The sequence below is a fragment of the Argentina silus genome (genome assembly GCF_951799395.1).
Source record: "Argentina silus genome assembly, chromosome: 1".
In the NCBI taxonomy this organism is placed as follows: domain Eukaryota; kingdom Metazoa; phylum Chordata; class Actinopteri; order Argentiniformes; family Argentinidae; genus Argentina; species Argentina silus.
The window spans coordinates 31948735-31971234 of NC_139655.1; the positions used below are offsets into that span (position 1 = coordinate 31948735).

General features: G+C 44.2%; 3 protein-coding genes across 6 annotated transcripts in view; 1 reads left to right on the plus strand and 2 right to left on the minus strand.

The window, feature by feature from the left end:
• Positions 1-5426: 5426 nt before the first annotated feature.
• On the minus strand, positions 5427-9305 carry eif1axb (eukaryotic translation initiation factor 1A X-linked b). Its single transcript, XM_083668307.1, has 7 exons — positions 9157-9305; positions 8133-8216; positions 7659-7762; positions 7350-7400; positions 6775-6856; positions 6561-6652; positions 5427-6229 (listed from the first exon to the last, which is right to left on the minus strand). Exons 1-7 carry the CDS (start codon positions 9170-9172, stop codon positions 6224-6226), a joined length of 435 nt encoding a protein of 144 aa, XP_083524433.1. The 5' UTR covers positions 9173-9305; the 3' UTR covers positions 5427-6223.
• A 435-nt stretch (positions 9306-9740) lies between these two features.
• On the plus strand, positions 9741-13790 carry LOC310804831 (uncharacterized protein). Of its 2 annotated transcripts, XM_083670190.1 has the most exons (3): positions 9751-9832; positions 10092-10288; positions 10809-13790. In XM_083670190.1, exon 3 carries the CDS (start codon positions 11226-11228, stop codon positions 12582-12584), a length of 1359 nt encoding a protein of 452 aa, XP_083526316.1. In that variant the 5' UTR covers positions 9751-9832; positions 10092-10288; positions 10809-11225; the 3' UTR covers positions 12585-13790. The 2 variants fall into 2 exon arrangements, with proteins under 2 accessions (XP_083526315.1, XP_083526316.1); XM_083670189.1 differs by having other exon boundaries at positions 9741-10288.
• Positions 13791-13911: 121 nt separating this feature from the next.
• rps6ka3b (ribosomal protein S6 kinase, polypeptide 3b) overlaps positions 13912-22500 on the minus strand; it is a 31986-nt gene continuing 23397 nt past the window's right edge. For all 3 annotated transcript variants that reach the window (XM_083670350.1, XM_083670349.1, XM_083670348.1), the window contains exons 17-21: positions 22272-22433; positions 21067-21143; positions 20634-20751; positions 20280-20420; positions 13912-16911 (exon numbers count right to left, since the gene is read on the minus strand). In XM_083670350.1, the coding sequence (XP_083526476.1) occupies positions 16789-16911; positions 20280-20420; positions 20634-20751; positions 21067-21143; positions 22272-22433 (621 nt within the window). In that variant the 3' untranslated portion in view covers positions 13912-16788. The remainder of the gene's footprint in view (positions 16912-20279; positions 20421-20633; positions 20752-21066; positions 21144-22271; positions 22434-22500) is intronic.

Sequence of the window (22500 nt, forward strand, 5' to 3'; positions counted from 1 at the left end):
CCGTGTCAATTACAAGATTCTCCTCCTGGCCTACATAGCACTCCACCAACTGGATTAGAACCTGCAGTCCTCTACACCTGCATACTTTGCAACGAAGCACCAACAATAGCCTACCATTGAACCAGAAAAGCCTAGGCATTCTCTAGCTCCAGGGTGGCAGTGCTTGAATCTCAGGCAGGCCATGATGTCACTGTGCAGTGGTAATTTAATTTGCTACATAAGGACAACAGCGTCCGACTGTCGACTAAATTGAATTTAGTGCAGCTCAATTAAATTGAATTTCTGAAATGGTTGAACAGTAAACAGCATCTCAACTAAGCTTGGCAGACTTCAGAGAGAGAGAAAGAGAAAGAGAGAGAGAGAGAGAGAGATGGAGTGAGAGAGGGATAGAAATGACATGGATAGAAGGTAAGATGGAGAGATGAGACAGGGTCCAGAGATAGAAGGAGAGGTAGTCTGTCTGTCATTAGTGTGAACTCTGACCTTCTCCCCCTCCTCGTGTTGCCGTCTCTTCTCCTCCGCCGCAGCCCTGCGGACCTCCTCTCTCTTTCTGTGCTTCTCCATATTCCTCCCTCGTTCCTCTGCACAGCGCTCCAGCTGCTGCTGCACACGGCGCTCCTTATCACGCAGCAGCTCTGAGAGATCTACACACACACACACACACGCGCGTGCGCGCAAGCAAGCAAGAACGCACGCACACACACGCACACGCACAAACACAGCAGAGGCAATAAGTAAGTGTTCTCATTTTAATTAGCTAAGTTCATTTTCTGCAAACACACACACATATCTTGGAAACCAGAGAGCACAGCAGCAGCTCTGAGAGATCTACACACACACACACACACACACACACACACAAATATATATATATATATATATATATATATATATATATATATATATATATATGATATATATATATGATATATATATATATATATATACATCATTGGCACAAACAAACAAACACACACACACACACACACACACAGGCACGGACACACACAAACACATGCAATTTCGTCAAATTCCAAATATGTGTGTCTGTGTGTGACTAATAGTCCCACTGACAGATGACAGACAGACCCCATACAGTCCCTCCAGCTGGAATTACTCATACCCTGAGTCTTCTCTCTCTCCTCTCTTCTCTCTTTCGCTAACTGCATTCTATTCAACCGTGGTGACCCTTTCAAACACAAGGGGGAGAGAGAGGGAGAGAGGGAGAGAGAGAGAGAGCGAGAGAGAGAGAGAGAGAGAGAATTGAGTACATCAAGAGGGCAATTATGATGACAAGGGAAACAAGTGTTAGGAAGCCAGACTCTGCAGCAGTGGAGTGGAGGGTCACTGTAGCTACCTCTGACTACAGCACCAATGCCACTGTAGCTACCTCTGAGCACCAATGCTAATGTAGCTACCTCTGAGCACCAATGCTAATGTAGCTACCTCTGAGCACCAATGCTAATGTAGCTACCTCTGAGCACCAATGCTAATGTAGCTACCTCTGAGCACCAATGCTAATGTAGCTACCTCTGAGCACCAATGCTAATGTAGCTACCTCTGAGCACCAATGCTAATGTAGCTACCTCTGAGCACCAATGCCACAGTAGCTACCTCTGAGCACCAATGCTAATGTAGCTACCTCTGAGCACCAATGCTAATGTAGCTACCTCTGAGCACCAATGCTAATGTAGCTACCTCTGAGCACCAATGCTAATGTAGCTACCTCTGAGTATCAATGCTACACACCTGGGAGACACACCTGGGAGCTGTCCCTTCAGCTTCCCCTGAACTGTGGTCCTCTGTGGCTCGGTTGGTAGAGCATGGCGTTAACAACACTAAGGTTGTGGGTTTGATTCCCACTGGGACCATATATACTGATAAATGTATGCACTCACTGCAATGTAAGTCGCTTTGGATAAAAGCGTCAGCTAAATGGCATATATTAACTGTTCCTTCAGAAACCCTGGGTCTGTCCGTTCAGCACCTCAACACCAGACCGACCACAGTCAGCACCCTGGATAGCAGCCCATAGGAACAATGGTTGTCAGCCTCTCCATCTGTTCAGGACCAGGGACAGCTCCTCATTACCTGATGCCTGACTATGACCCCAGCCTCAGAGAGGCTTACTACGTGCCATCGCCTCTCTGTCTGCTCCTCTGTCTCTCCTCTCTCTCCTCAAGTGCTTCTTTGGACTGGAAGTGTCTGTATGCACTACCCTGAACCGCCACAAGTCCAACTCAGGTCTGGCAATCCCCTGCCCAAGTATGGACAACCTTTCTTGGTCTTCTTTTATGATGACTCAGTTTGAGTCCAATGTTCAATAAATGCTTACAAGTAGTACCAGCAATGATATCATATAAAGCAGTGATGTCATATAAACGTAGGACAGCCCCACATATTATCATGATGAAAATGGACGCTGAGAGTGGTTGTTTACCTGCTGGGCTGCTGTGATTGGATGATAGCCGAGAGGGAGACATGTGCCCATTGGTGAGTATCCTAGTCCCAGTGATTGGGGGAAGGGTTAGGGCTGCTGTTGGGTAGAGTAGAGTCACACTGTAATGATTCATACCCATTGGCTGGGAGGCAAAGACTAATATAGAATCAAAAACATGTACGCTTAGATGCCACATCCCTGCATGACTCCTAGCCATGTCTGTGTTTGAGAGGGACACACACACACACACACACACACACACACACACACACACACACACACACACACACATAAAAGCATGTGCACAGACACACACGCATGCGCAAACACACACACACTTATAGCTGACCTCAAGGTCACTCTCTTCATAGTGCCCATGTCAAATGCTGTAGGGGTCAAATGTCAGCGTAACCTTTGTCTTCGTGAACCCTTTGAGGGTGACCCTGCTCCTGTTGTGTTGTTTATGTCCATTGACAGTCTGTCAGACAGATATAAACAACCACCACACAACAACAAGAGAGGCTCCTGCATGGTTCATCGTTCTATGGATGTGACAGCAGCACTGCGAGTTCTCTCAAACAGTGTAAGAGCACAGGTATCAAAACAGGCCTGTATTTGCAACTTAAGACTGTGTTAAACCGTTGAGCTAACACTAATCTCAAGTATTGACACACACACGGTTTCACTTTCATTAGATATGTGAATGTAGGCAAATGCATGCACAGTCAGATCTACCCCATGGGTAAACACATGCAGCCTATGTTAAATTGTTCAATTTGCATTTATTGACATGAATTGCCTACATTTGACATAGCATACATAATCAAATGGAGGAAAGAGAAAACCTCCATAACAACAATGAAATTGTATAAGTCATTAGATAGTTGCTACTGAGTGTCAGACGATATGCATATACCACCCCGCCCCCTCCCCCCCCCAACCCCACTACCCCCGCCTTGAGCCCGTCATCTCACCTGTCACCACTGGACCACCCCGCGCTGGTGAGACGGTAGACATCATTGTTGGTCCCGCCACTCAGCAGCCTCCCTGCGTTCCGCTGCAGACTGCTCACTTCACTATAACGACTGCGGCAGGAACGAAGAGCCTATAGGAGACTTTATGAGAAGCTTATGCCAGAGAGAGAGAGAGAGAGAGGAGAGAGAGAGAGGGGGAGAGAGAGAGAGAGAGGGAGAAAGAGAGAGGGGGGGAGATAGAGAGAGAGAGAGAGAGAGAGAGTGAGAGAGAGAAACATAAGAGAGATAGAGAGCTGAGGGAAAGAGCTGATGGGTGAGGATTTTACTGTTTTCAAGCAGGAATTAATTATTATTAGACCCTTCTATCAGATGAACTGCCTCTTTTCGCTTTGAATTAGGATCTCAGTCTCTTGCACGTTTCATCTATTTTTGGCGGTTGTTTGGGTCTGGGAGGGTGCACGTGCCAGGCGATGCCCTCCGGGCTGCCTTACGTCATTGCATGAATGTAAACACATGCATGACGGGTCAGTGGTCTTTCTCTCTCTCTCTTTTCACACGCACGCGCGCGCGCGCACACACACACACACACACACACACACACACACACTTGCTCAGCCTTGGACTATAGGCTTACACTAAAAATAGAGCCTAGGGTGCATCTCAGTGGAAATAGGATGGAAACAGCAGAGTACAGCCTATCTATGTGGAGGGAAATGAATGATCATGGTTGTTATAGCCTAAAAAACAAATTAGATCTATATGTGTGCACGTGTTTTCCTGTGTGCATTGATTTTATAATCACATTAGGCTTCAGCCAAGGGTAACTAGACCTATTATGTTGGTGATGATGCACGGAAGACGAGAAAGACACGAAGAATAGGACTGCCGAAGAAGGTCGACTGCTGCCGATAGATGAATTCAAATGCAATTTTCCGGATCTTTCAGAGGAGGCTATCGTTTTGAAGCAATCCGATTATGCTTTCTTTTAATCTCTTATCTCCCCCGAGGTGCAGCAATCTCAAACGTCTCCCCCTCCCGCCCCCCTCTATGGCACCAAATCTGGGCCGAGAAAAGAAGCAGGAGAGCTGCGTGTCATGAGGAAGAAACTGTTTAGCCTTTATGTGGTGCAGAGATAGGTGATTTGTATATGCTGGGCTATATCAGCCTTCCGTTGCCCCTAGAATAGACAAACAACCGCTGGAAAATAGGTGGTCTTTTCACAGTTGGCAGAGACATTTGCCCTGTGCTAGTCTCACGGAGCCATACCTCCAAATCACGTTGTTCTCACACCTCTTTTGGAGCGATGGGAGAATGTACTCGGAATTTCATTGGATGTTACATTTGAAGAACCCTCCCCAACATGCCTGTAGAATGGTTGGTTGCTGTTATGTGCGTAATCTTGCAGACAGCAACACTGAACACTTCCAACATTGAAGAAAACCTGAAGGAAAAACTGAAAAACAAGCAAGGTATTTGATTGGTTTAACGTGTCAGGAGGCGTTACTCAGTTCAATCAGGTTTCCACCCCTTTGTAGCTACTTTCTGCAAAGGATTTGCCCAGGCTTTCCGAACTATAAAAGCCTGGTCACAACGAGGTTAGCCCTGGGCAGACAACCCCTATTTACTCAACCAGAGGCAATGGTTGAGTGTGACCACTTTACTCAAACCGCTACACAAGTGTCTAGGACGTAGGAGCTAGTAGGGGTGGACTTGGCCAAGGTAAGCTGATCCTAGATCTGTGCATATACTACTTCACCCTGGAGCACCCAACACCATAGATGTACTGTGGTTTAGAAAGAGTCTGGCCGTGGCTTAGTGGCACCACCTAGTGACAGTAACAAGTATCTATCTATCCTCAGGAATAAAAAGCAATGTGGAATCGGAAGTGTAGCATTTCAGGCAAAGACCTTCCTCATGCTTGAGGTCTGAAGGTCTTTGACCGAAACATTGCACTTATTAAATGTACTTTTTTTTTTGTCATTGAATGGCAATTGTCAAAAAGATCATCTCAATTCAATGGAATTATGTTCTTTATTGGAAATCCCTATATTCAGCCTTCAGAAATGATAGTACATTAGTTACTTCAGAGAAACACGAATACTCACTGTGGCGTTAGAAACAGAGTAGAGGCTTGTAGCCTGTATAAAAAACTCTGCAGCGTCTCACAACCACAGAGTTAGATAAAAACAACATGGAAAACAGACAAAAACACATATGGGAAAACAATAGAAAAATACAGATTGACTTTGGAAAGGGGGGGGGTGACTTAATTTGATCAGACCAATACAAAACATACAAACAAACAAACAAAAACAAACAAAGCATTAACTAACTGCAATGTGTCATCATCTTAATACTTTATAGAATTAAAAACAAAAGAAACATTCCTAAAACATACAGAGGCATCATCTTGAAGGGTATTTTTTTCATAATCAATCAATAAACATCTTCAGCTTATCTAGACTATAAAAAGAACTCTTCTGAACTAGAAATTACAATGATACAGACTGCCAGACCAAACATAAAATGGTTCATCTTTTTATTGCGAATCTAGAGATTCTGTACTTGTAACTAAATTCCACTGTGTGAAATCAATATAAATACATTAAAAAGATGACGCAGAGTCTCTGTGAGCGAGATGGTGCAGTTGTTGCATCAGTGAGAGTGGGAAGGTTGACCCTCTTTGAAATGTATGCGTGTCTGCAGGGAAGGGCAGAGACAGCGACTCCAGTATGGGGAACCCAAGTCCTGTGCAGTATTCCGGAGCAGAGGTAATAAAAATCCCACCTTCCCCTCTGGCAGAAGGTGTTTAAATCTGGAAGAAGAAGAAGAGGAAGAGGAGGAGGAGGAGGAAGAAGGGAGGCATTTAAAACAACATCATTCTCCAGCTCTCCAGTTGATCACTCCTTTGTCGACAAAACACTGATAAGAGTCGTTTCTCTCCTATATCACCCACAATTGACCTTAGCTTGGCTGATCACTGCACACACACACATTCCTCCACTGACAGAGCTGTGACTGCACTGCCTTGACAGACAGCAGTGAAACTCAATGGCATCTTTTTAAACACCATGTTCCTAAAAACACTGGCCACACCAGCTAGATCACTCAGGCAACCGTAACTACAATCCTCAGGGAGCACTTACGTCATCAATGTCCTCGTCGTCATCGCCGATGTCGTCAAACTGAATGTCCTCGTCGTCTCCAGGGCCGAAGGTGTCTGTCTCATTGATTTTGGCTGAGGGGGGGTGGGGGAGGAGAGAGAGGGAGGGGTTAGAGAGAAAACAAGGAAGTGTTCACAAAACAATTCAACAAGGTTAGGTGCCATCCGACCCCAGGGCCCAGGCCAGTGTGACTCACCGTGCTCCGGTAGCTCTCCGTAGGCTTTCAGACTTCGGGCTTCATCCGCGTTGTACTTCAGGATGACATCGGCTTTTTGGTCCTGTACGGGAGAGAGAGAGAGAGAGAGAAAGATCCCTTTAGATCAGGAGGTATCAAACTCAATTCCTAGAGGGCCACAATATCTGCTTGTTTGCATTGTTTAATTTGAGTCAGTTGTCTGATTTAGACCTGGGAAACCAGTTGTGTGTGGACTTTGTATGAAGTAACTAGGGAAAAAAGAAAACTCATGAACACTGCGGTCCACAAGGATTGGATTTTGGCACTCGTGCTTCAGATCAATCCATGTCTGTGTGCCACTGATAGCCTAATGTAGAGCAACCTTTCTGACCATGGCCATGTCATCACTCCAGACAGAAGCAGTCATCTCAACTCCATCATAGCTACACCTAGCAATGCGTAGGTTGTGATTTTGCTTCCTGTTGGGACCATATATACAATACCCATTTATCTTCTATTGTCATTTATAAAAATCACTTATAAATGATACCACACTTAATCTACATTATATCTGTAATCTGTGATGAGCCACACACCTGATAATCTCTCAATCCCACCAGAATGATGTCTGACGTATTAATCCACACCTGGGATGGGGAAAGGAGAAAGAGTGAGAACAATGTGACAACCCTGCTTTGAACGAATGAACATTAATATCAAATATTAAAAAAACACAGGGACCCCTCTCTTAGACCCACCAGGCCATCACAGATAGAGCCTATCCTGCATTACAGCTATGGCAGCTGACAATGTATTGGGAAAGCGTTGAGTCAGCGTGCCGTGTAGGGTTTTCCCTGTGTATCAAAGTGAGGGGGAGGGGGACACACAGGAGGGGACGTCCCTACCTTTTTCCGGAGTTTTCCTCTGATGTGGCAGAGCCGTTTGACTCCATCAAAGCACATGGCTTCCAACCGCCCATTCCCCAGCATCTTAATCACCTGAGCATATTCTAGAACACAGAGAACAGGGGTATACATATGAATATTCAGCAGCACAGACTCAATCAACCAGATATTGTACAGCACAAGAAAGAGGAGGGTGCATGGAATGGACTATTTGCTCATTCCATGGCAATTCTAAAACCGGGGGGAGGACAGATCCGGGCTCACGTTATCTCTATGGGGAGGACATCCACTGCATATTCTGAAACATTCTAACATATTCCAACCCTGGGAGCAAAGGATTTTAGAACACTAGAACCAAAGAGGAGAGGAGAGGTTTGGACACCAAGCGAATTAGGCAGACAACAGAACAGAAAATGCCATGCCCAGTGCAGTTGTAGCATTAAATTCAACCATTCCCACTACCCCAGCACTCACCCTGGCCATCCTCTTTGAACACCAGCTCTCTCTTCTCAGACTCATTCTCATTCTTTCCTCGTCTACGGTTCTTTCCTCCCTTACCTGGAAAGAGGGGAGGAGGGGAGAGAGCGAGAGGTTAAGTTAGTCTTCACAAGTGATTGATTTTTATTGATTTTTCTGTGTCCTGTTAACTCAGTATGACACCCGAGTGTTTTTTCCTTTTCATTTAGGTTGTGTATAGTGCCCTTTGCCCTGATAAATACTCATATAATTTTTAATATGCCGTCATGAGGGTTCCCCAATAAAAAAAATTGAACTAAGGCCCAATGAAGATTGCCATTTACGGGGATAAAGGCCACATATATACAGTACACAACCTGTCAACAACCAAGATAACAGTAGTCAGTACCCAAACGTACTATTCAGCTTCAATGCTGACACCGCAAGACGGACAGCTACCTTAACTTCAGGAAAATCTGCTATAGATGCTGTATAATATGCGTTACTTTAACGGCTTATATAGAGTAGAAATAGCTAGCTAGCTAGCTAGCTAGCTAACAAAGCTTTAGTTACCATTAGATGAAATCTAAAAGTAATAGCTACGCCGGTTGCAATGTGAACGGGTAGAAGTGCATAGCTAGCCAACGGTAATGGAAAACATGTCGCTGTCAGCGCCGTGCGGAGCCAGCTTCCCAACGACTACCAGAGACACAACGGGCTTTTACTACTAATCAAATCAACAGGACATGCCATGATAATACACGACTGACACTTCCACAGAGGAATAGGCGAACTTCCAGTGATACACTCTTTAGCTGGATATAGCAGCTATTTCATCGATGTATATCTTTATAACTAGCTAGCAGGTGCTAGCAGGTGCAAGATAGAGCAGCTAGTTAGCTAGCTTTTACTACATCGTTCAACTGAATTGTGTCACGTTTTCACTGCATGTAGATAGCTAGCTTGCTTAAGTCCGTGGCGGCGCGATAGCTTGCAATGCTACAAACTCTGGAGAAAAACAAGTATTTTGCTTCCGCCTTACCTTTATTTTTGGGCATATTCTTTACAACTCAGCCAGTCTCCGTATTTCCTGTTGATGTGGCGTCACTACTTGATGTAAGAACAATTTTTAGAAAGAAAAAGGGACCGATGTCTCCCCAATCAACTCACAATCTGAAAACCAGCTCACTGTTGATGTTGAACCGGCCTACGCATGCGCAATTTATTCATTCAAAAATGTAAAGCTTTATTCACACAGGTCCAACAAACACACGCGCGGATTCAGAGCCGCTGAACCAATGACAATGAGTAGTGCTCACATGCTTAGAATCGTGGATGTATTTTTTACTAAACAACCCTGTATTCTCAAATGTTATATGTGCGTCAGCGTCAGCTAAATGGCATATATATACATATATATATGTGAGTGATCATAGAATTATATAAATAATGGGTCCATCAGAAACACTCCGCAACAGCAGGAGGCGATCATGCCCGGTATCTTCTTCAGAACTGCATGAAAGTTGAAACACAGAAGAGGCAGCCAGCTACATTTGAGCAAATATAAGTTGTCAAATTTTAGTTGTTGTGAAAAATGAATATAATCGATTCTATACAGGTTCAGACATATAGCTGAACTCGTCACCGTTCAGACCAATTAGCCAGTAAGCGAGAAAGAGGAAGAGGAAGAATAACTGCGGATATTCAATATCTTCACAGTAAGTTAGATAGCATAGCCTCAATGCTATCTAGCCTAGCTAAAGAGAGCTTCTTGTTGGACAGTCATCAGTTTTAAAACAGCGTCCCACATCTTGATCACAGCAGCACTATAGTGTTGAACGGCTGGCTAAATATTTGAAGCTCAGTTTTATAAGAAAATACTAGGTTTAATAGAAAAAAGAGCCATGGAAATTCACAAATGTATTGTAAACGGATGCGTCAACAAATCGGACGACATTATTCATTATTGTTTACCAGAGGACCCGCAAAGACGTCAACAGTGGCAAGTGTTTATTGAGAGAAGTAACCCTGGAGAGCAAATCCCCGACAGTTGCCACATATGCAGCGAGCACTTTACAGAGGACTGCTTTACGAATATCTATCTCGGTTTCACCACGAGATCAATATTGAATGTGGACGCAATTCCAACGATTTATGAAATAGTCTGCAACGTGGTAAGTATCCTCTCTTTGCTCTCCATCGCTCCAGTGCATGTCACCGTAGCCAGACTTCCAATGTATATTGACCATGCGATGTAACGATTGAACATTGACGTCATATGCTCCTTCAATCAATTTATGGCATGCATTGGGGGACGATATAATTAAGAACATATCATAGTCAATCAACGCACATTATTGCTCACTCATTGTTGCCCGCTCTCTATTCCACACCACGAAGAATACCCAATTGTTCATGTCGCTATGTAAACCCTCTCTGATATGTCGCTCTGTTACAGCTCCTGAAGTGCTTTAACTCGTAAAGTTGCATATGTTATGTCCACACGCAAACAACCATTAGTGTCTACCCTATATCTGCAGTACTAAAATGATACTAAATACTAAAATACCCTGTGAGAGAATAAGAATTTTTTTTTTTTTATTCAAACAGCAGCTGATTCACTGATTTTAAGCTCTGCTTATCGGGAGTTGAAAATGTAACCAAAGTCCTTGTTTGTTTATTTTTCTCTTACAGGTCTCTGTTGAGAGTGCGGAGGAGAGGGGGCTGGCTGAAGAGGACAGGGCTGGCACTGTCACGGCTGATGGCAGCGAAGAACTCACTGATCTAAATCCACAGTTGAATCACCTTAGCCATTCATTTAATTCGCTCAAAGAGGAGCCCTTGCATTTCAATATTCATTCAGCGGTCAATCACTTGAGTGAGTCGTTTCATTCAACCAAAGAGGAAAATGGAGGGGAGGAGAATTTTGCAGAGGGATATGACCAGATCAGAGTGGTCGAGGTAGATTACTCATATCCAGTAAAAGAGGGAGGGGAGGGGGAAGTGTATGCGTTAAAGGAGGAGGAGGAGGAGGAGGAGGAAGTAGTGTATGGGATAAAGAAGGAGGAGGGAGGCTTGCATGAGATAGAATACTCACTTCCAGAGGAGAAGATGCTAAAAGAGTACATGAAGAAGGCAGGGCTGGAGGAGTCTGATAAAGAGCAGGAAGAGGAGGAGGAGGGGGGAATGTATATTATAGAATACTCAAACCCAGAGGAGGAGGAGGAGCAGGGGGGTGGAAAGTTTGCGCTCGAGTTCTCATACAAAGGAGAAGAGGGGGGAGGAGAGTTTGTGATAGAGTACCATAACGAGGAGGAGGAGGAGGAGGAGGAGGAAGAAGATGAGGATGAGGATGAGGGAGGCTTTGACAAGCTTTTGTATGATCTGTCACCTGTTCTCAAGGAAGAGAAGAAGATACAAAATAGTAACGATTGGCATATAAAAAAGAGGATGATGGATGACCAGTCACCAGTTCTCATAGAAGAGAAGAGGATTAAAAAGGAGAAAAAAGAGATGACGATGGAAGAGATATGGGTAGAGGAGAACAGACTGGAAGAGAGGACGAATATGATGATAGAGAGGTGGAAAGAAGAGAGGCTGATGGCAGAAGAGAAGAAAATGGCCAAGCACTGGTCAAATGAGGAGACTGTAGAGAGGAAGAAGAGAGCGGTAGGATACCACTGCCATGTGTGCTCCGAAACCTTCCAAAACCGTGGCAGTTTTTTGGATCACCAGGATAGTCACCCGGTGTCTGTCGCCAAGGAACCCAAGCCCTATAAGTGCGACATCTGCCCTAACACGTACTTCGATACGAAGAAGCGCCTGAAGTACCACCTGCGTGACCACCACGAGGGTCGCAAGGTCAAGCGAAATCCGACCAGGAAAATTTTCTTCTGCGACGTATGCAAGACGGACTGCCGCAACCAGGTTATGCTGGACACCCATGCCCGTCGGCACGCCAACCAGAACATGGTGTACCACTGTGCCTTCTGTCCTGGGGAACAGAAGGGGTGGGGTGGTGGACATGGCAAAGGTGAAATTCTGAAGCACTATCAGAGAGAACACCCTAAAATGATCCCTAGGTGTGATTTGTGTCAACAAGGTTTCGGCAGCCTCAATTCCTACCTCTTGCATTATACCAGGCACACAGCGGTCACACCTTGGTACTGCAAAGAGTGCAAAATCTACCAGCAGACGGAGAGAGGTCTGCGAGTACACTTGAAAAACGACGGGCTGAGGAGGATAAAGGAGCAGAGGCTTCAGGCTGGTGGACAACCTGGCAATCCAGAGGCCAATAACCATACCTCACTGCCCGCAGCCCAAAACCACGCCCCCCTTTTTGATGACCCTGCCTCTCCATCAGAAAACCAACTGCAAGACCTCCAAGCCCCTTTGCCAGACAACTCTGCCTCCTCGCTAGAGAGCCCCACCCCTAGACCAGATGATCCTGCCACCAGGATCATTTCTTAATTACTTGTTACTTCCAGAAAACTTAAAGTGCAACATTACACACGTTGAACGTAAACAAACTGATACTTACCCTTCCTCTGTGATTGGTAACACGACCAGTTTATGATTTCAGATTTTTGCACATGCAAATTGGGCCCCAAAGGTAGTAATCTTATACAGTTGTGGTCAGAAGTTTACATACACTTGTAAAGAACAAATATTTTAAACAAATATTAGCATTGCTGTATGTATATTTTTGACCCAGCAGATTTTGTCACATTTTCAGAAGACCCATAATAAATTTATAAAAGAACCAAACTTCATGAATGTTTTTTGTGACAAAGAAGTATGTGCTCCAATCAATCCTTCACAGAAAAATAAGACTTGTAGAAATGATTGGAAACTCAAGACTGCCATGACATACATGTTCTTTACAAGTGTATGTAAACTTCTGACCACAACTGTAGCTATGTTTATGCTGTGTCTTTGTTTATTAACCTAATTTTGAGTATGTAACGCTTCTACATATGAGGATAACTAGTAATAGCATGTTCTTGCAAAGTCTACCTAAACAAATGCGTGATTTTATTTGATCCTGTGTAAAAAAGCTACTGCGTAAATATTGCAGTCTGCATTTTATCTGTGATTGTTTGAGTCCCGGCCTTGACTTATTTTAGGTAGATGACAATGATGTCACCTTTATGGATTTAAAATGGAGCCCAGCTGTGTCAAGCAGTATGCCTTTGTCATTGTTTTTATTTTGTTGTATGTTCAAAATGTTTTCACGTTTTTAATGAGCATAATATGCTGCACGCACTTCATTTCCATCTTTTTTTTTATTATAGACAAAATTCAGTTTCAACTCTTTTTTTTATCCTTAATGAGTTTATCTACCATATGTTTGTGTCATACACTATATAAGCTACAATTGCTCTTATGTCATGTCATGTGTATTTGTTTCTGTTATGGTGCTTTTCCTATGTTATTATTGTTAAGTAATAGCCCTTACCTACTCCAAATTTGAGTTTAAATACTGATTCATTGCCTGTTTTGCACCATACTCATCAGCGTGTGTTTATGAACTCCAAGCTGCATTATTGTGTACAGAAAAGAAAAAAGCATAGAAATAAGCCCAGTAAATGGGCTGAAGTGCAAGCCCAACAACATCTGTTATTTCTTCATACGGTGTTTATGCACTATGAAGTACAATTGACATTCCGTTGTAAACTTTTCTCCTTATAGTTTTTATTGTAGTGGTTTTTTTTCTACTTTATGTACATCTTCTCAATGAATAAAAGCTTCTTCGATGATGTAACACTTGCCTGAAAGATCAATGAAATGAACACAGTCATATTTAAGGTCCTTTTTTATTATTTCAATACAAATTCCCAGTCTCACACTACTGCGAGTATAAATCAGAGTTGATGTAGCAGCAAGGGGGATGCAATGGACACAGACAGATGCTCTCTACTGCACTGAAAAGACACAGATGAAGAGAGGGGGACATGGAGAAACAAAAGGAAAGAAAGCAAAGTCTCCATTCAAAATGAAAAAAGAATACGAATACCTCTCAAACACTGACGCACAGGTCTTCGCATTCTTTTTCTAAGACATGGTAACTTGAGGCCGCTGAAAAGAATATGAAGCAGAGATTCTACGCACATTTGAAGAAAAAAATAAATAATGAAACCGAACAACTGTTGGTGTGTAGGGCTGGGTGCTGAGTAATATAGGTATGTCTGTCATATTCAAACACATTCAGATGAGTTGAGAGAGGAATAGGTAGATGGTAACCACCACACAGGATTTGAACCGTTGCCCAAATGGTTGAAGGTTAGAATTTAGGATAGGCTAATCTGATCTTACATTGGTTGTTAACGGCACACTTCTACCTCAAGAGAGGGGAGAGTAGAGTGATGGATCACATGGATTTAGTAAGAGAATAGGATGAATAGTAATAGAATGAACAGAAAGGACATGTATTTAATTCAAGTCCTGATCGATCAAGTCTGCAATCTGAGCCACTTAAGACGACAGGTTGGCTCTGGGTAGAAGGTGCCCCTAGACCAGGATCACTTCATACTCCCCCATTACCTGGTCTGAACCTTGACCTGGTCTGAACCTTGACCTGGTCTGAACCATGACCTGGTCTGAACCATTACGTGGTCTGAACCTTGACCTGGTCTGAACCATGACCTGGTCTGAACCATTACCTGGTCTGAACCATGACCTGGTCTGAACCATGACCTGGTCTGAACCATTACCTGGTCTGAACCATTACCTATGTGCGAAATGCAGACTGACAGTTCAGTGTCGAGGGCCAACTTCATCCTACTCTCCCAGGGCTTAGCAAAGGACAAGCTAACGCTCATACATGCTAACTAGGGCCAGATGGAGTCTGCAGTGGCTGGCTTTCTGTAAGCCCCCTATAATGATTGCCAATGGAAAATACCTGTGGATTGAATGCAAATCCAGCCACATACTGCTACCGCTACAAGTCGTTGATTGCTACAGTTTCACTAATCAAATAGGCAGATATTGTGCTGTAAAGGGATTGATCATTCTTCACAGATTCTGTCTTTGCCAGACAGTGACATAGGCTACATTGGGTTACCTTTACACACCACTGTAAATCATATTATTCCAGATGTTGAATCCGATTCAGCTTAGTTTAGCAAGAAAGATCATGTCACGCCCACATATTTCTACATCCATGGACCTTGCTCCCCCAGTCCACAATCCATATGTGTGCTTTAGTACATTGCTCTCTTACTGGACTTATAAAAATGCATTGTCTTTTAATTTTGTATATAAACCTGAGTTGCTCTACGTGCATTTACAATTCCCAACTCATACAGAGATCCTCACTGTCACACTCACTCACACACAGACAGCCAGAGGATATATCCAGGTAACCACGGACCCAGAAGCAGATCTCCATGTCTGTCTCCGGTGGTTGAGGTGTGGAGGTGGACAGAGCAGGCGGTACCCAACCCTGTGGTTCTAGAAACAGGTAGCTGGGACAGCAGTCATCTCTGGGCTTCTTCATCTCCATCGGGTTGGTCTGGATCAGCCATTTTGTTGGCCGGCTGAAAGCGTTCCACCATATTGTGACTTGTGTGTGACGCAGCACAGCAGGGGCATGACAGACATTCACCAGGTGTTGCCAGGTAACCAGGACATCCACCGGTTGCTTAGTGACAGTAGATGCGGTTCAAATTGGATTCCTTGAGGGAATTGACAAACTCAAATACAAGCTGTGAGGGAATTAACTTTTGCATTGGTAGTTGGTTTGGCAAACCTTCTGACCTCCCAGTGTGGCACTTCACATTCAGCATTAGAGAGGGGGGCGTTGGGAATGCCAGCCTACAAGAGATGATTGGACGTCTTTCCCGTCACTCTGACTACTGTGGAAGTCTGATTGGGTGTTGCCCAACAAGGAACAAGCAGGGGCTAGTGGAAATTCAGCTTGTCCCCCTCTCTTGACATCGCCACTACTGTCCCCGTCTGACGACACAGTCCCTTCAGAGGCTACTTAAGGTTAACATACAGATCTAAAGCTATACAGTACATAATAATAATAATAATAACAACAACAATATGGATCTTAAATGCATACATTATATTATCATGTATCTCTCAAATGTTCCCAAATCTAGGCTATATATATATATATATATGTATATATATATATATATATATATATATATATACAAAACATTCTTTTTTTTTCCTGACGCGTGCTTCTCTCTGGGCGTAGAGACAGCGTTGATTGTCCGAAGCAGGGACGGAGTCAGGAGAGACGCTACAGGTTACAGCAGATAGTCTTCAACTCCTGGTCCTGGAGAGCTGCATGGTCGTGCAGGCTTCAGTCCCAGCCCAGCACTAACACATTTGATTCAACCTAACCAACGAACCATCAAGACCTTGATAAGGTTACCAAGGTGTGTTGGAGCTGGACTGTAACAACACCCTGCACATCCTTATGTAGCTCTCTGGGAATAAGCTTGAAGAATACTGGGTTAGTTCATCTCGGGAAGGGTGGGGGGAGGGACGGAGGGGGTCTCTGTGCTCCTATTTGGCGTCGGCGGCGGTCCCCAGTGCGTCAGGGTTCATGTCCAGGGTCACCCCAGGGAGGGACCAGGTGGGCCGGGCCGCCTGCACTCCGGCAGGGGTTATTCGAGGTCAGAGTTGGCAAGGGAGGGGTTCAAAGGTCACAACAAGGTCACAGAGCGGTGGAGGTCAGCTTCTTCACCCCCCTCCGCTGGGCCAGAGTGGAACAGCCCACAGGGTCCAGAACAGGTGGTACATTTCGGTTTAGCGCGGAGTAAGTAGCTGCCATGGCACCCTGCAAGGAGAGAGGGTGGGGTTATCCTCTAATAATGGAACAATAATACAATACAGTATAGAAACCTCCAGCAATAATATGACATAATGGATTAAACATCTCTGAATGGATCACAAGATGATACAGAACAGAGCTCTATAATAGTGTGACTATACTGTAGAACAGTCATCCTGTTAGAAGAATTCATTAGATAGTGAGACAGATAGAAACAGACAGTGAGGGTTGGAGCAGAGTGGTGTGTGTGTGTGTGGGGGGGGGGGGGGTCATCCTGGGTTTCCCCCTTGCCACCGGAATCAATCTACTCTCAGCGAAGAAGTGCTACTAGAACACGAGCACCCCCAACTGCACTCTAAATAACCTCCTTACGCAAGTATCCACCTCTGACCTTGGTGAAGACAACACCCAGAACACCCAAAACGACCTCCGCCAGACAACACTGAGCCTCTCCTGAGCACAGAAGGCTCCAGAGATGAGAAATGGACCTCTGCCAGTTCAATGCTTTATGTGGCAGCAGAACACTCCATCGGCTACAGAGGCAGGAAGCACCAGGACTGGTTTGATGACAACTCAGAAACAATCTCTGCCTTACTGAAGAACATGCATAAGGTACACAGAGCTACACTTAACAATCCCACATCCTAAACCCTCAAGCAGAAATGGAGAACATCAAGAAGGGAGGGTTCATCCTGCAGAATAAATGCTGGATATCAAAGGCACATGAAATACAATCATATATCAATACAAATGACATCCATAACTTCTATGATGCGATGAAAACCATCTATGGTCCCAGGAACTGTTCCCTCTCCCCTCTGAAATCTGCTGATGGCCTGACTCTCAGAAAGGACCAGAAACATCTAACTAAGAGATGGGCTGAACACTTTGAAGCCCTCCTGAATCAGCCCTCCCAACCCACCCCTCAGTTCTGGAAGAATTACCTGACCATCCCACCAACAAGACTCCTGGCCCTGACGGCATCCTTGCTGAAGTCACCAAACAGGGAAGCTACCTCTGCACCAGAGCATTGAATCTGTTCATCAGGGAGGTGTGGGAGCATGAAACTGTCCCCTGGCAGTGGATGGAGGCCAACATACAGTCATGAGAAAAAGTTAGGACACCCCCCAAAATATTAAGTTATTCTCTTAAAAATATGGACATATCAATATGTTATCTTCTTTCTAACAATGTCTATAGATAAAGGGGATGTAATTGAACAAAAAACTATGAAAATGTAACTTTGTAATCATTTATTTAACGAAAAATTAACAATAATGCCAATTCCTACTGAGGAAAAAGTTAGGACACCCTATGCCCTAATAGCTAGTATTGCCCCCCTTGGCTGAAATAACCTCAATTAGACGTTTCTTATAACTGTCTACAGGTCTCTGACATCAATTGGGAGAAAGTTTTTCCCACTCCTCCTTGCAGAATTCTTTCAGCTGTGTGATGTTCGAGGGGTGTCTTGCATGCACAGCCAGTTTCAAATCAATCCACAGCATCTCAATAAGATTAAGATCCGGGCTTTGACTTGACCATTCCAGAACTCTCAATTTATTTTTCTTGAGCCATTCCTTGGTAGATTTACTGGAATGTTTTGGGTCATTGTCATGTTGCATGGTCCACATCTGCTTCAGCTTCAACTTTCGAACAGATGGTCTCACATTTTCCTCAAGCACCCTCTGATACAATACAAAATTCATAGTGGATTCTATGATGGTGAGCTGACCAGGCCCTGCTGCAGAAAAGCAGCCCCAAACCATGACATTTCCACCCCCATGCTTCACAGTTGGTATGAGGTTCTTGTTCTCAAATGCTGTCTTGGTTTTGCGCCAAACATGTCTACTCTTACTGTGCCCAAATAGTTCAACTTTGGATTCATCTGTCCAAAGCACATTGTTCCAGAAGTTCTGGTCTTTCTCTAGGTGTTCTCTGGCAAACTTTAGTCTTGCCCTGATGTTTTTTTTTGACAGCAGGGGTTTCCTCCTTGCACACCTCCCATGTAATGCAAACTTGTTCAGTCTCTTTCTTATGGTGGATGCATGTACTTTGACATCAATTGTGGCAAGAGATACCTGTAGGTCTCGTGATGACATTCTGGGATTGTTGGAGACTTCTTTAAGCATCTTTCGGTCAGCTCTTAGGCTGAACTTGCTTGGGCGGCCTGACCTGGCCATGTTGGTGGTGGTTTTAAATGTTCTCCACTTGTAAATTATTTTCCGGACAGTGGAATGGCCAATTTCGAATAGTTTGGAGATCTTTTTATATCCCTTCCCAGACCCATATGCATCTACAATTTTTATTCTGAAGGCCTCAGAGAGCTCTTTTGATCTTGCCATGGTGATGCAACTCACTTCAACAATCAAGAGCAAACCAAACTAAATATCTGAGGTTTAAATAGGACAGGCTCCTCCAAAATCCTCTGTAACGCTGTTCTAATCATTTGCACCTGATGTGGTGCTCTTTATTATAATTTTAGGCATTTTAAGTGGAACTAAATGTGGGGGTGTCCTAACTTTTTCCTCACAAGAAGATTGCATTTCTATTAATTACATTTTACCAATCATTTTTTAAATAATTTGTTTCAGTTGTATTTGTTTAGTTATATTACCTCAATTTTTCAATATTGTTCAAATGAATATCAAATGTCCATATGTTTGAATATGTTGAAGAAGACAAAGGTTTTCATAGGGTGTCCTAATTTTTTCTCATGACTGTAGTTACCATCTATAAAGGCAAGGGCGACAAATCCATCTTTGGTGACAAGTCGTGGCATATCACTACTGGCTGCTGCTGGCAATGTCCTGGCCAAGGTGATGCTCCTCAGACTGGTTCAGAACATCACTGAAGACCTGCTGCCTGAGTCACTGTGTGGCTTTAGGAAGAACAGGAGCATTGTGGACATGGTGTTTGTTGCACGGCAACTACAAGAGAAGTGCTGGGAACAATACCAAGACCTATTCACAGCCCTATCCAAGGCCTTTGATATGATCAACAGAGGTCTCCTGTGGGATGTCTTCCTCAAGGTTGGCTGCCCAAGGAAGTTTGTCACTAAAATTTTCATGAGTGCATGATGGCACGAGTGGCGATAGGAGGCCAGGAGTCAAAGCCCTTGAGAGCCTGAGTGTGTTCTCACTCTAGTGCTATTTAACACCCCGACCACCGACACAAAGTTTCACATCTGTAGTAGACAGTGCAGCTCAAGAATCGGACTCAGTCATACCAAAACTCACCAGTAGAGACAGAAGTGGAAGACACCATTGGATACAATACCATAAGCAAGTACCATAAGCAAGTAAGTAAGTGGTGCATGTGTGCGCATGTGTGTGTCGGTGTGTGTGTGTTTGTGTGGGTGTATGGGTGTGGTCTACCTTGACCAGGTGTGGTGCGTCCTGTCTGTTGAGTGTGTATTTGGGGAGTTGGTCTCGGTGTGTGACCCAGGGGTGTCTGAGGACCTGGCCCGCTGTCAGCCGCTGGTGTGGGTCAACATGCAGCATCTTAGACACCAGCTCCTACAGGTCAGGGAATACACAGAGGTCAAGGCAAAGGTTAAACACATCCTCATAAACAGTACCACTCATATCAACTGGCATTCTACATCAGGATGACATCTATAAATATCTCTTGTTGTGTCTGTGTGTGTGTGTGTGTGTGTGTGTGTGTGTGTGTGTGTGTGTGTGTGTGTGTGTGTGTGTGTGTGTGTGTGTGTGTGTATGCATGTGTACCTTTGCTTCAGCTGAGACAGAGTTCCAGTATCCTCCAGTCAGAGAGAACTTGCCGCTGCCGATTCGAGCCAGAATCTCTTCTGGAGTATCCTCTGGTCCGTTGGCAAATGGAGTAAACCTGAAGAGAGAGAGGAAGGGAGGAGAGGGATAGATGGAGGGACGAGTAGAGGGAAGGGAAGATAAAATGATGGAAGGATGAGTAGAGGGAGGAGGAGGAGAGGGAGTAGAGTATGAAAGAATGAGGATAAGGGGAGGATTTAGTAAAATCCTCAAAACCCTAATATAGTAAAGTAGCACACACGCACACACACACACACACACACACACACACACACACACACACACACACACACACACACACACACACACACACACACACACACACACACACACACACACACACACACACACACACACACACACACACACCTACCCTGTGAGCATAGTGTAGAGCAGGACGCCCAGGCTCCAGATGTCGCAGGCTGCATCATAACCCTGTTTTTTGAGCACCTACAGACAGACAGACAGACAGACAGACAGACAGACAGACACACGCACGCACGCACACACACACACACACACACAAAACATAAATCATAAATACACATAGTCATGGACAGTAGGAAACACAAACAAAGATCAGAGATTATGAGAGACAAAGGGAGTGGGATGGTGTGATGAATAGAGAGGGATACTGTGTGAAAGAGAGAGGAGGAATCCTACTGTAGGATAGAGAAAGGAGAGGGAGAGTGGGGGAGAGATAACCCTAATTCACACTACATAGCCAAACCGAGCTGAGCTGTACTGGGCTGGCTGGTTACACTTCCACTATAGTTGCTGAAACGGAGCTGGAAACAAAGATTATAGAATTAAGAAGATGGTTCAATGGGTCGAAATCCAATGGGAGCCGTCGTCCACCCCGTGAAACTAGAAATCTAGCCACTGCAGACATGAGAGGTTTGGTCAGTGATAGGCTTCGTATTTCATCATATACAGTACCGGTCAAAAGTTTGGACACACCTTGCCAAGAGTGTGCAAAGCTGTCATCAAAGCAAAAGGTGGCTACTTTGAAGAATATAAAATATAAAACATATTCTGGTTTGTTTAACACTTTTTTGTTTACTACATAATTCCATATGTGTTCCTTCATAGTTTTGATGTCTTCAATATTAATCTACAATGTATAAAAATAAAAATAAAGAAAAACCATTGAATGAGAAGGTGTGTCCAAACTTTTGACTGGTACTGTAAATCTGTGAAAGGACTTGGTCAACGAAGAGCAAGTCAGTAGGAAGACACTTTAAATTGTGTCCCAAATGTTTTTATTCATGGAGCATTCATTCATTCAGCAATTATTCACAAGGTCAGAGGATCATGTTAGACTGTAAAAAGTACATCTTTTTTTTGGTCGATTGTAAGACATTACACAAGTTGAGCTCAAATCAATAAGGACATATTTGGTCCGCAGACTGCCGACCAAAACGGATGCTGAGTGAACCCTCTGGCTCCTCCTTTCTCTGTGCTGGAAAGGACAATGTGAAAGGATAATCTGAGCACAGTATAGTTGGAGTCAGCCACACTGAGAGAGAGAAAAAGGAAGGAGGGACAGCGAGAGAATGTAGCGGGCGTATACTGTACCTCTGGCGCTACAAAGTTAGCGGTGTAGCATGGCGTCATGAGCAGGCCGTTCTCTGCTCTCAGCTGCTTGGCGAAGCCAAAGTCACAGATCCTGATCGACTCGGCGTTGCCACTCTCATCTACGTACAGGATGTTACTGGGCTTTAAGTCCCTGTGAACCACCTGCAGACAACAAGGAGACGTTACACCCCGACGTTGGACAAACCTTCATTTTAGAGTGGACTATCCC